We start from the raw sequence: 11738 nt of genomic DNA, 5'->3' as shown, positions 1-11738 counted from the left end.
TTGCTTTTTCCACTACTTTTTCTAGTAGGTAGAGCAGAAACCCCTAGATTTTTCCCTTTCAACAATACTTGCTGTTGGGATTGATTGGAGAGTGGTTTTGGACTCAGCAATTTGACAGGTTGATTTGCACGGTTGGAATAATCTTCTGAGACTTTGCCGTGAAGGAAAGAGGCATTTGAACCTTTTCTGGCAATCTGCAGCTTTTCAATAGAATAGCATGAGAAAAGGAAAGCAGTTCTTCCAAGAAAGAGGAGGCCTCCTCGTTTTGAACATAAAGGCAAACATTAAGCAAAGCAGTGTAGGAATCTAAACATCTCTAAAATTGATTACTGAAATACTCTGATGCCAGAACAATGGAATGTATTAAGTTAACTATGGTTACTCTTAATAATTTCATTGGAAATAAAATTCACCATACTTCTCCCTGACTACTTGCAAAAAAAAAAACTTTTGGTGCAATCTATTTGCTATTATACATGGCACAACAGCACAAGTAACAACAGAAAACGAAAACATTTAAGAGAGCTCCTCAGAAGGTGACTACAGTGAAACAGGAGTACAAATAGTCCTCCTATGCACTGCTACCAAGTTAGGTTAACTGAAGTAGGCTTCAGTAAGATTGTGGAGATGCTAGCCTCCAGAGAGGGGAAGGGCATGTAATTTCCAAGGAGAGTTCAGGTAATGCTGAACATTTCATCATGGCCAAATTCATTTAAATATGTATTCATTCTACCACATATATATATATATATACATATATATATATATATATACATATACATATATATATATATATACACATATATATACATATATATATATATAAAAAGAGAAAGGATGCATATATACACACCAAAGTATCTATATATCCATATATATACATGCACTAACAAAAAGCCATATTCATGTAACTAATTAGTTTGACTTACGATGCATTGACAGTAAATTATAGGCTACAAATTAGTTGGTTCCAAACAATAGTTAACATTCAGTTTATTTACACACACATGCAGTATGATATCTTCTGTTATGAACAGAAAGGTTAGATCATAGTATGTACAGACAACAGACAGAAACATGAGCCCTTCTTAAACACACTTGAGAATTTCTTTCATTTACAGCCCCCTGTATAGAATTGTGTGTTTAAGTGAAGGGAGGACAAATTGGTGCTTGAACATTTCAAGACAAGAACCCCCCACTTTATATAAATAAATGCATTCAATTTCTATATTTACAGTACATACAGCATATAAATTATTTTATAATTAATCCAAAACATGGTACTATGGTTCACTGACAGCCAGTTGTGCTGAATCTTGGACTTATTTTTCATTAGTAACATGAAGACTAAGCATGGGAGGTCTCTGCTAAACCAATGACTCCAGGCATATCATGGCTCATGAAGCACAGCTTTCAGAGTGTTATGCTAAACTGAGCTGGTAACAACTTACTGTGTGCAAATGAAAGAGGCGCATTTTGTCTTCTTGATAAACACTCATCAACCAAGAAAAATAATGTTTCTGGAGAATCTCTGGAAACATTTCAGTGTCAGTAAAAAGCCATTTATAGACACCTTCCATTTTTAAGCATGCAAATCACTACTAATACTACTGCCCTCGTAAAGAGAATCCCAAAAACATAGACTGCATGTACATGAACCCAACCCACTAAATACAAACAAGGCTCCTAGCCTCTGGCCACATTTTCTCCCTCCATAAAATGATGAACTTTACAGCCATGCTGACTTTTCAGAGAAAATATAGAGATTACTAATATTGCTGAAGATACTGTGCTCATTTCCCATCATGGAAAACTCTCCTTGTTCTGGAGTGCATCAGATATTACAGGTTCCCCACGTTGTTTATTTAGCAGCACCTAACAGTTTACAGGATCAAGATCTCAAAAAGAAACTATGAAGCCACATATCTCTGGTAAGTGCCTTATTTTCTCTGCTTGTGCTGCTGTTGCCTTTTTTCAAAAAGCATCTTCACCCTCTGCAATGTCAATGATTGCATGAAGCAACTCTTCAAAAGTCGGGCGTTCTTCTGGTTTCTAGAAATAAAACACAAGCACAGCTATGATCAGAAATCAATAAAGTTGTGTTGATTTTGATAAATTGCTATACATATCATCATTCTTTGGTGAGGAATTTAACACTTCATTAGGTATTAAATGTAAAAATATTTCCTTGTCTGGATTTTGGGATGTGTCACAATCTCAGTAAGCAACACCTTTTCTTTATGCTTTGAAAAAGGCATAAATAGGTGTTTCTGGACTACACTTTTTATATAACTTATTATTTGCATAGTTTTACACCTTTTTTATTTTTCCTCCCCATCCCCACCCTTCCCCAATGAACTGCTCCAATCTTTCTTAATGCAAGTTGTTCATGCTCCTAAGAATTTTGGATGTCAATCTCTGATACCTCTTTTAAATCAACTTATTCTCTGACTCTGAAATGAGAAATGATTTAATTTTGTTACTAAATGCCCTCACATACTTTATCTGACAGTTCATTTATTTCACAGAAATTTCTTCAATGTTTTATCTTATCAGAGCTCTAGTTCAGTTGCACATGAATAGCTGAGAGACCTGGATGCACTCAGAACACTGCAACACTGCTCTAGAGAAGATAACTGCTGTTTCTAGATCAACCTTTATTTCAATTCAAAGACCAAAGTAAATAAATAAATAAAAATTATATATACCTCCTGCCAGCACATCATCATCATTTCATACATCTGCTTACAGGCTAGTTTGGGCCGATACAAGCGATGTCCTTGGCTAACCATTGTTACCACTTCATAGTTGGAGCTTTTTTCAAATGGCATTTTCCCTTCTGTATATACTTCCCACATTAAAACACCTGGGGAAAAAAAAGAAAATAACTAACTTCTTTAACATATGTGTTTATTTTGAGCCCTGGACTCAGGTTTTCTGATAAATAGTTTGAGATCCATATTCTAGACACTTTTCACATGTGTCATCACTGAAAATGTGTTGTTCTAGTAGCATGGGTTTTAATTAATAACAGAACTACATGTGTCTGTGGAACCTTACCACTAATAAAACCATGGCAAATGGTTTCTCTGAGCTTCTTCTCAGATGTCTGAATCCTTCCCAATAACCGGAGCTTAACTGCTATAGATAAAATATAAAAAATACACTTTCTTTCCATGATTAATATCTTACCAAATGACCAGACATCTGACTTGCTGCTGAATCGGCTGTAATTAAAAACTTCTGGGGGGCACCATTTCACAGGAAATTTAGCCCCTGAAGAACTTGTGTACTGGTCATCAAGGACATACCTAAAAAAAAACCACAAAAAAAAAAAAAAGAAAAAAACCCACAGAAAACACCACATTAAAAAAAAAAAAAAAAAAGGAGAGAGAGAGAGAGACATGAGAGACATGATACACTTCTGTCAGCGTCCAAACCTGCAAATTTTCATTTAGCTTTGGATTGGAATATTAGAAGCTCATATTGCCACCTAATGGCCATGGGCATTGGCATCACAAGATAAAAATAGCTTCCCTGGGGCACTGCTATGGCTTCAGCCACGACTCTGTTCATTTTTCATATTACCCCAGAGTCCTTTCTTGTGATTTATTAGCTATACAATACATGTCTAGGCCTCCTGCAAGTTAAACATCTCTAATATGAGATAAAATGAAGGAAAAACAGAAATTTTCTGTTCTGTTTTTCACCAGCTTTTCTGAGTTCAGTTGACAGGGGACATAGAAACGCAGCAACACAGAGATGTGGCAAAAGTCAAACCACGGTGCTTTAACACCTTTCTTGGAAGAGCTGCTCCCACCACTGCCTCACCAACACATCACCCACGCAGGTGCTAACAAGTGCAGGAAATTAACCCCCCTCCAGATCTCAGCATCTCCCAGCCCTTCAGCTAGCACAACTCTGAACCATCTATCCCAAGAGAATCCCAAACTCACTGAACAGCCTCTTTCTAACATCTTTTTATCAAAATACAGTTTAACTATTATCTCTGAAGCAGCTCTGCTCTCTGAAACACAAGATCTGTCTTTTTTAAAATGAGTAAGGAAATCAACACGGAACAAGTAAGCATTAAATGCATTAGAAAAGAAAAGGCAAAACAAACCCCATCAAAGGCTGTTTCATAGAGAGGTCAAAAAAGAACATTTTTGTATGCAATTTTGCTTGGTCTGTGCCGCCTTTGGGCTAAGTACAAGGCTTAGATGAATTTTTCTAAATCTCCGTAAATGTTTTGCACACTTCCACGTACCTTGTCATTCCAAAATCCGAGACTTTGACCACTCCTGAGTCACTCACCAAGCAGTTCCTGGCAGCCTGCAGTGGGAATGGTTAAAGATGGATGAAAACTTGGAGTCCCTTGCAGATAAATTACAGCAATCTAATCATGTCTTTGTATTCATTGCTTAGCAAGTTAAGCCATTTACCATGCTCAGTGGTGTATTCTCATTATAAAAAGTACATGTGCATCTCCTCTTGATAGTACCATTTCCACAACCCCACTATTGTGTAAAAGATCACCAGGAAAAAATTATCATCTCAAGGGATTAATGTGTGGTGAAAATGGCAAAAACATAGAAAGGAGATAGGCTATTATATCAGCACAAATGGCTACTATTTATAAACATTTCAGAGAGATTTTATTCCATTTTCTTGGGAGAGAAAAATCTCATGATTTTCGGTACAGAGCAGTTTTAGAGACTTGACTAGACCATAAAGAGTCAACTTCATCCACTCAATTTTCTGCAAGAACAGAAGCAGCTGTAAACAAACAGGCCATTTCAAAAAGGAATAAGTATATTCAAAAATAAAAATTTCAGAAGAGGAGTGTATTGCCTAAGGGGATGTTACCAGGTCTCTGTGGATAAAGCTGTTCCTTTCCAGGTACTCCATTCCCTCACATACATCTTGGCACATAGTAAGCAGAGTGTCTCTACTCAAAACTCCCCGTTTTTGTCTCAGGTAATTGAGAAGGCAGCCATGCTCCATGAACTCTGTCACGATGTAAATGGGCCTCTGTTGTGTGCACACACCATACAGCTGAACTAGTTTAGGATGTGTTAGCTTCCTGAAAAGATTGAGATCACGTCGTTATTACTTCCTCCACCCAGTGCAAGTTCTCAGCACACAAAATGCAGAAATACCACCTCCCCCAGAGTTTATTTATAATCAGTATACAGCATCAGAGGCCTAGGACTGGAAATCAAAGTGCCAACCACACAACTCACATCATTACTTTAGCTTCTTCAATGAAGTCCTCCTCATACATGGCACCTTCCCGAATTGCCTTGATGGCCACTTTGTACTGTGCCCGCCACTTCCCAAGGCGCACCACGCCAAACAGACCGCTCCCCAGCTCTCTCATGAATGTCAGTTCTGAGGGATTAATCTCCCATTTCTCTATAAAACAGAACAAATTAACAACAGTTAAGGGACCTACTGAGCTGGTAGAGGATAAGGAAGAGGAAAGCGAAACTGGACTAGTGACAAATTAAGGAATTTAGGTAGAAAATGTTTGAGAATTAACTTGAAAACTGAACACTTCTGTACATCACAAAAAAAACTTTTAGGTGGACGTGACCTTTAAGCAACTCCTGACTAACACAGAAATCAAAATTCAAACTTTCCTGTGGCCAGTAATTACATACTGATACTATCAGATTTGATTTCAACAAAATGTCACCACAAAGTTGTGCCAATGCATAGAAGTTGCTCACATCACCACGCCTGAAAAATGGCTATTCCAGATTTATATTTTAAAACAGTAACCCCTCAACAAAGATCAAAGGGTCAAATTTGAGTCAGAAGTCTGGAGACTAATGAAGGAAACAAAGGCACAGCTCTCTAATAAGGCAGAGCTCAAGATATCCGTGGCAGAAAGCATGGAAGAAAATACCAAATTTTGCTGGAGCACCAGTGGCACGTGGTGCCTCTGCATGCTGATACTCTGTGCAAGGGTCTTGAAAATACAGCTTGGACTGGCGTGTATTCATATAGCCAATCACAGCACAGAATCAGATCTTTTCAAAACTTCTAGAAAGTATTGTAGCATCTCAGCATACATAAAATTATTAGAATAAGTGTAGATGAACATAACAGGCAATCACCATAGCTGAATCCTGCCGTTGTTGGTGCCGTCGTCCTCTTTGGGGTCACTGGGTAACGCAGCCTGGTAACGAGACCTGAGGTTCAATGATAATTCAAGAGACAGTTTACTTCTGAAACAGCACCAGGCAGCAACTCAGCCTCTTTCTCACTGCAGACTCCAATTAAGAATATGTAGAAAAATCAGTTGCAATAAATGAAAAGCGGGAGTATGTTTTTGGGGTATATTTCCCAGAATATCATCAGGAAATGCTGGGCCATCTGAGTTTGATGTAAAGATCTGGAAATTATAGCTCTTGAGTGAGATTTATGCACAGACCAGACTTGGAAAAAAGAAGTATTACTATCTGTGCCTTGAACCCAATTCCTATACTCTCCCCATTCCATCATAGAGAGGGCAGAGACCAGCATCAGCCACCAGCTATGGATCTGGAGTAGGGATTTTCTAAACAACACCTTATTGTTCTCCTCAACTGTTTGCTGTATGGGAAGGTTAGATTATTTCAAGTGGCAGCGACCAGCAGGTAAAAAGGTAGGGCCTGGAGAATGTTCTGTGGAAGTACAATCCCTATCCATCAACTGTGGGTTACAGGCAGGTGATAGAAGCACTATGTGGAGCTAAGGGGACAATTTTTCCTGACTTGATACAACTATTCTTCTGTTACTCTGGGGAAGTAACATTTTATACATCATATATATATTTATATACACACAAAACCTTTCAAATTACTGTCATAATTGAAATAATTTGGAACTGCAGTGTTTCATGACTTCCCTGAAAAGGAAGGATCCACAAAACCCCCCAAAATTTCATTAAAACAATAAAATGTCTCAAACTCCTTTTCAAATCAACTTTAAGTGATAGAAAGAATCCAATCCATCTACCTGCTGCATTATGGCTGTGATACTCAATTATTTCTGGAATGGAGTTAAAGAGATGCTTTTCCGCAAGATAGTACTGTTTTGGTGATGTCACTGTTTCTTTTATATGATAGTGTCTTATTCCTGATGAACCTTCCCTGGAAAAAAAATAACAACAATTACAATTAGTAATAATATCATGTCATTTGTGGTGAATTTTTAAGAGGAGCACATTGACAAGAAAAAGTAAACTGAAAGGGCCAGCACAGATGCAGAGTACCACATGCTCTGGGAATAGCTTGAATATCAAATAGCCTAAGCACTGGCAACTCGCCCTCATCTCAGTGATGAAATCAAGCTGAAGATTAACCCAGAAAAGGTTAATTTTCAGTCCAGTGAGCTCCCCAGTCCAGCTCACACATGCAGACACAAATGCAGGCTGGCAGGAGAGACGAGACCAAATGGAGTGGGAGAGCAAATCCTCCTCTATTGGGTGGGGCTTAAGGTCTACGCTGGATTAAACCAAATGGTTGCTAACCATGGAGTTGAGAAGCTGCTTTTTCTATCAACAGCTCTTGTTTCCTTATTGAGCCTTCTCCTGGCTTTCCCCCAGCCAATGAATTTGGATACAGATACAAATGGATTCTGATGAGACGAGGTGTGCAGAGAAACCATAGAAACTCACCCTCCAAATTTTGTGTAAAGGGAAACAGTATACAGGCCAGGCTGACTGGAGTCTCTCACCACAAAACCACCTTCTTTATCCTAAAACACAAGCACAGTGACAGTTTTGAGCAACTGGTTTTAAGTTACATGATTCTTTCACTTGGTTCCAGGATTCACTTGTCAAAATATGCCTGTGCTTTAACTCAAAAAGCTATTTAAAGTGAACTTCACAGTAGATAGTGTAAGGCTGATGTGCTCACCTCATTTCTGAGGAGCTGCTCTGCCTTGCTTCTGTTCAGGTTTCGGCTGTACCACCTGCAAGACAACATCAGTAAATAAAACTTCCCCAAGGTGCATGATTTACCTAAAATGCTTTAAGCAAAGTATTATGAAACTAGAGATTAAATAATTTCATGATAAATGAAGATCAAGAATTGAACAATTTTAACATGCAAAAATAAGTCTCTACTACACTGTGCAGCTGTCCCATAAAAAAGCCCTGAAATAAATCCATGGAGATCCCACAAAACTCAGGGAACTGATGTAAGTTTTCGGAAAAAACACTTGCAAACACATCCAGGCTGATGGCAGTAGTTGCTGTGAAGAGCAGCCCAAGGGGAAGGCTGACAGCCCTGGGGAAGCAGCTGCCTGCACACCAGTCAAACCACCCGTGGAGCTGGCTGTCAGACTGCTCTGTCATTCAGTATCTCCAAACCTCAGGCTCCCAGGGAGGACCCAGCTAGCAAAGGGGAGGCTGAAACTCTCAATTAAGTGTCATGGCTGCACATCTCTGAGCTCTGTGCTGCATGGGCAGGTTAAAGCAGCTACAGAAGTACCACCATGTCAGCCAGTCACAGAGAATAATAATAAAAGGAAAACCAGGCAGTTTGCAAATGGCGTAGTGCAGTTGTTTTGAGCTATGCTGTTACTTCAGTAACCAAGCAGGGAAGTGCCACAGCAGCCTTTAATCAGATTCTGCCTGTTCAGGAGACAGTGGTTTCTTGCAGTTGGTACATGACCTGGAGTAATGCTCCCTGGACTACACAGAGACTCAGAAGTTTGGCCCCAAGGTGGTAAAAGCACAAAGTGGCTGGACCAGATAAGGCAGTCCAGTTCCTTCCTTCCCTTTCTGACAGCCCTGCAGCCCAGCCCAGAGCTGAGCAGAGCTCTTAGCAAGAGTTTCTAAGAGGAGAAAGCAACAAAGAATTCCCTCTAGTCAAGCTAAGGGCAAAATCCCTGATGAAATTCTGCCTTCTGACAAACCACGGCAAGTAGGAGCCATATGTAGCTAAGAGTAAAGTTTTGGAGCTACTAATGTAGCTTTGAAATTTGGTTTTATTTATTATTTTCTTACAACTTCATTTTATCTAAAAGTCATGAAGTATGTCCTATATTCTCAGGCACAACAGCTGATCCCATAATGATATTTGAGTATCAAGAACAGGTTATCATGGTAAATTTTACCCTGATGTTCTTAAATAAGTACTCCCTAATTAAACATCAACTGGAAAAAGCATTTAAAAAAAAAAAAAGCTAGACATTTATAGCTGTTAAGTTACATGTGTACACTGAAACCTGAAATGCATCAAAATACATATTTTCTTGAAAACTAGAGCTTCCAAAATATCCAATCTTTTATGTTTATTTGGAGTGATTTCAACTGTTTTCTCCTCTGCTGTTTAGTGCTACAAACTTTGGACAGACATGTCACTTCACTAATAAAATAACATTTAGGACACTTAAAATGGGTAAATTTCCTTCAAAGATTCCCTCTGTCTACCAGAGAATTAAAAGGGGTTTTTTTGCTTTAACCATGATAGCCTAAATACTACATGCCTGATGGCTGTCTCGCTGACTTGACTCTACATTATAATTCCCAACATAATCAGTGAGGAGAATCTGAAAAAAGGTATGCCTATTTCAGTTGTTTAAGTTTAACCTCTAGGTGCTACTGTATGTGAACAGTTGCTTTCAAAATGCTAAAAATACATTGTCATTCTTGAAGCATAGGTTTCATTTCATGATATTCCAGATTTTAATTCAAGCATTCACTTACTCATACTGATCAAGGTTGTTGGACTTCTTTCCTGTTACATAGTTGCTTGGAATATATCCTTGTTTTCTAAAAAAATACAGAATATATAATCTGAGTGAAAACATGTAAAATTGCACACCTAGAAGACAGTTGCTTATTTCTGCTAATTACCAGAGGTCTCTCAATGTAATTAATAAATTACTGACCCCCTTACTCTACTACTGGTTATTCAGAAACTAATTTTCCACATCAGCATTTCCACATTAATTTTCAGTGTCCCTAGAAAAGTGTCACAGGCAGCAGAAATGTCCAAGAAAACCAGCAGAAAGGGTGAAGGAGAGTAACCCTCTGCTGCTCTGTCACTCTCCTGCACTCAGAAGTCTCAGTCAGGGGAAATATGTGTGGAGCCTGACAGAGCCTGATAACTCACAATTACCCATAACATATGACAACAGGAACCTGATAAATATTGAAATATGAAAACTTTCATCTTTGAAACCACAGGGAAAATTCTAATACAGGGAATGTGAAGTTGTAGTCATTACAGCATCTCACTGCAATTCTCTCTCAACTTATTCAAAGATTGTCCCTAATGCTCCAGCTATTAAGTAAAATGATGATTATTCAAGTCTGGAAGTCAGAGCCTGCTGAGCTAAATGTTAACCATATTGCTCCCTAATGAGATGCTCCCCAGGGAAGTGGGAATACTTTACCAGTCTAGTGAGGTTTTAAAGGATGGCTGGTGCTTTAATTGGGGAACTATAAAATTAGAAAGTAAACATAATTGGAAAGGCTTCGAGTTCTGCAACTGTCTTTGCACTTGGGTCCCACAATCTGTCTATCGAGTACTGCACTTTCAAAAATTGGATTCTGTGTGAGAATATACGGATGAGATTTCAGAGCCTGGGCCTAATGTAGGTTCTAATGCAGTTATTTGTTGACCCATAGTAAATATGAACTTCAACAATATAAAAATAGACTTATGAACTTCATAACAAAAAATAAGAATAACAAGGAACTCATTTTTACCCGTATTTGTCTCTTGCCTTCCACCAATGAATGTCATTCTTCTCAATTACTGTATATTCTTCACCTTTCTCTAGTTTTAAATCATGGTGTTCTGTAGGTTCGAAGTCATACATTGCTACCACTATCTCCTCCTCTTCATTCCCATTTTCTTCAGCTGGAGGAACAGGTGGTGGAGGTCTTCGCTGAAAACAACACAACGTAATTAAATTATTATTCCACGCTGCTCCATCTTCCTGCCCCATTTACCCTTACCATCACCCCACTGCATCCTGGAGGCAGAAGCTGGGCTAGTCCTGCGGTGGCCTGGGGGGCAGCTGGGCTCTGTGGCAGCAAACCACACAGGTGCCATCCATGGGGTTAGTTTTTGCTGCAGCCTTGCAGCTGCCAGTAGACAGCAAAGCTAGCTGGCATTTGCTTTTTGCCCACATTTTCCACCAGCAGTACAGATACAGCTAATAGATGCAACTAAATTTCAGTGGGATTTTTTTCACCCTGAGATAGAGCATGATTCCCATTGATACATCCAGAAATAGACCTTTGCTCCAGGATACAGCAAGTATTTTGAGAAATGTGAGCACTTTTTCAAAAAGCAGTAATTATTTATTCAGTATTTTAAAGATTCTACCTACCGCACTTTTTTCTGGCATTGAAGAAGACAATCTCATTACATCTAGAAGCAAAGCACAGGAGAGGATTTATACCTATTCTTTTAGCTATAAATTTTTAAACTAAATAAAAGGTTTAAATTTCAGATTAGGCTTGAACAAGCCTTCAGTATGGTTTAGAAATTCAGAAAGCAAAGACAACTCCAATTAAGCTATAGGAAAAATGATTACATATTCTTGCCAAAACATCCTAAATCAGCCAGCAGGTTACATTGACCACAGATTTGGCAACATCTATGCCACACCAGACCATGCCACAGAGAGCTCTGAACCAGCCCTCAGATGCAAAAATTTATGAGAAATAAAAATGGATTGAGATAAGTAAGGCATAAGAAAATGAAGCTGTGTTCTTGTCAGCATGA

At 38.7% G+C, this 11738-nt stretch overlaps 1 protein-coding gene across 4 annotated transcripts in view; it reads right to left on the bottom strand.

Annotated features, from left to right (window-relative positions):
* Nucleotides 1-964: 964 nt before the first annotated feature.
* TEC (tec protein tyrosine kinase) overlaps nt 965-11738 on the bottom strand; it is a 55791-nt gene continuing 45017 nt past the window's right edge. For all 4 annotated transcript variants that reach the window (XM_068188388.1, XM_068188385.1, XM_068188387.1 and 1 more), the window contains exons 6-18: nt 11341-11381; nt 10712-10893; nt 9704-9769; nt 7908-7962; nt 7667-7746; nt 7006-7139; nt 6123-6197; nt 5244-5415; nt 4867-5083; nt 4268-4332; nt 3193-3311; nt 2709-2866; nt 965-2052 (exon numbers count right to left, since the gene is read on the bottom strand). In XM_068188388.1, the coding sequence (XP_068044489.1) occupies nt 1975-2052; nt 2709-2866; nt 3193-3311; nt 4268-4332; nt 4867-5083; nt 5244-5415; nt 6123-6197; nt 7006-7139; nt 7667-7746; nt 7908-7962; nt 9704-9769; nt 10712-10893; nt 11341-11381 (1442 nt within the window). In that variant the 3' untranslated portion in view covers nt 965-1974. The remainder of the gene's footprint in view (nt 2053-2708; nt 2867-3192; nt 3312-4267; nt 4333-4866; nt 5084-5243; nt 5416-6122; nt 6198-7005; nt 7140-7666; nt 7747-7907; nt 7963-9703; nt 9770-10711; nt 10894-11340; nt 11382-11738) is intronic.

Source organism: Anomalospiza imberbis, chromosome 4, assembly GCF_031753505.1.
Source record: "Anomalospiza imberbis isolate Cuckoo-Finch-1a 21T00152 chromosome 4, ASM3175350v1, whole genome shotgun sequence".
Taxonomy (NCBI): domain Eukaryota; kingdom Metazoa; phylum Chordata; class Aves; order Passeriformes; family Viduidae; genus Anomalospiza; species Anomalospiza imberbis.
The sequence above is the reverse complement of the archived record's forward strand: the minus strand, read 5'-3'. Positions and strand labels throughout refer to the sequence as shown.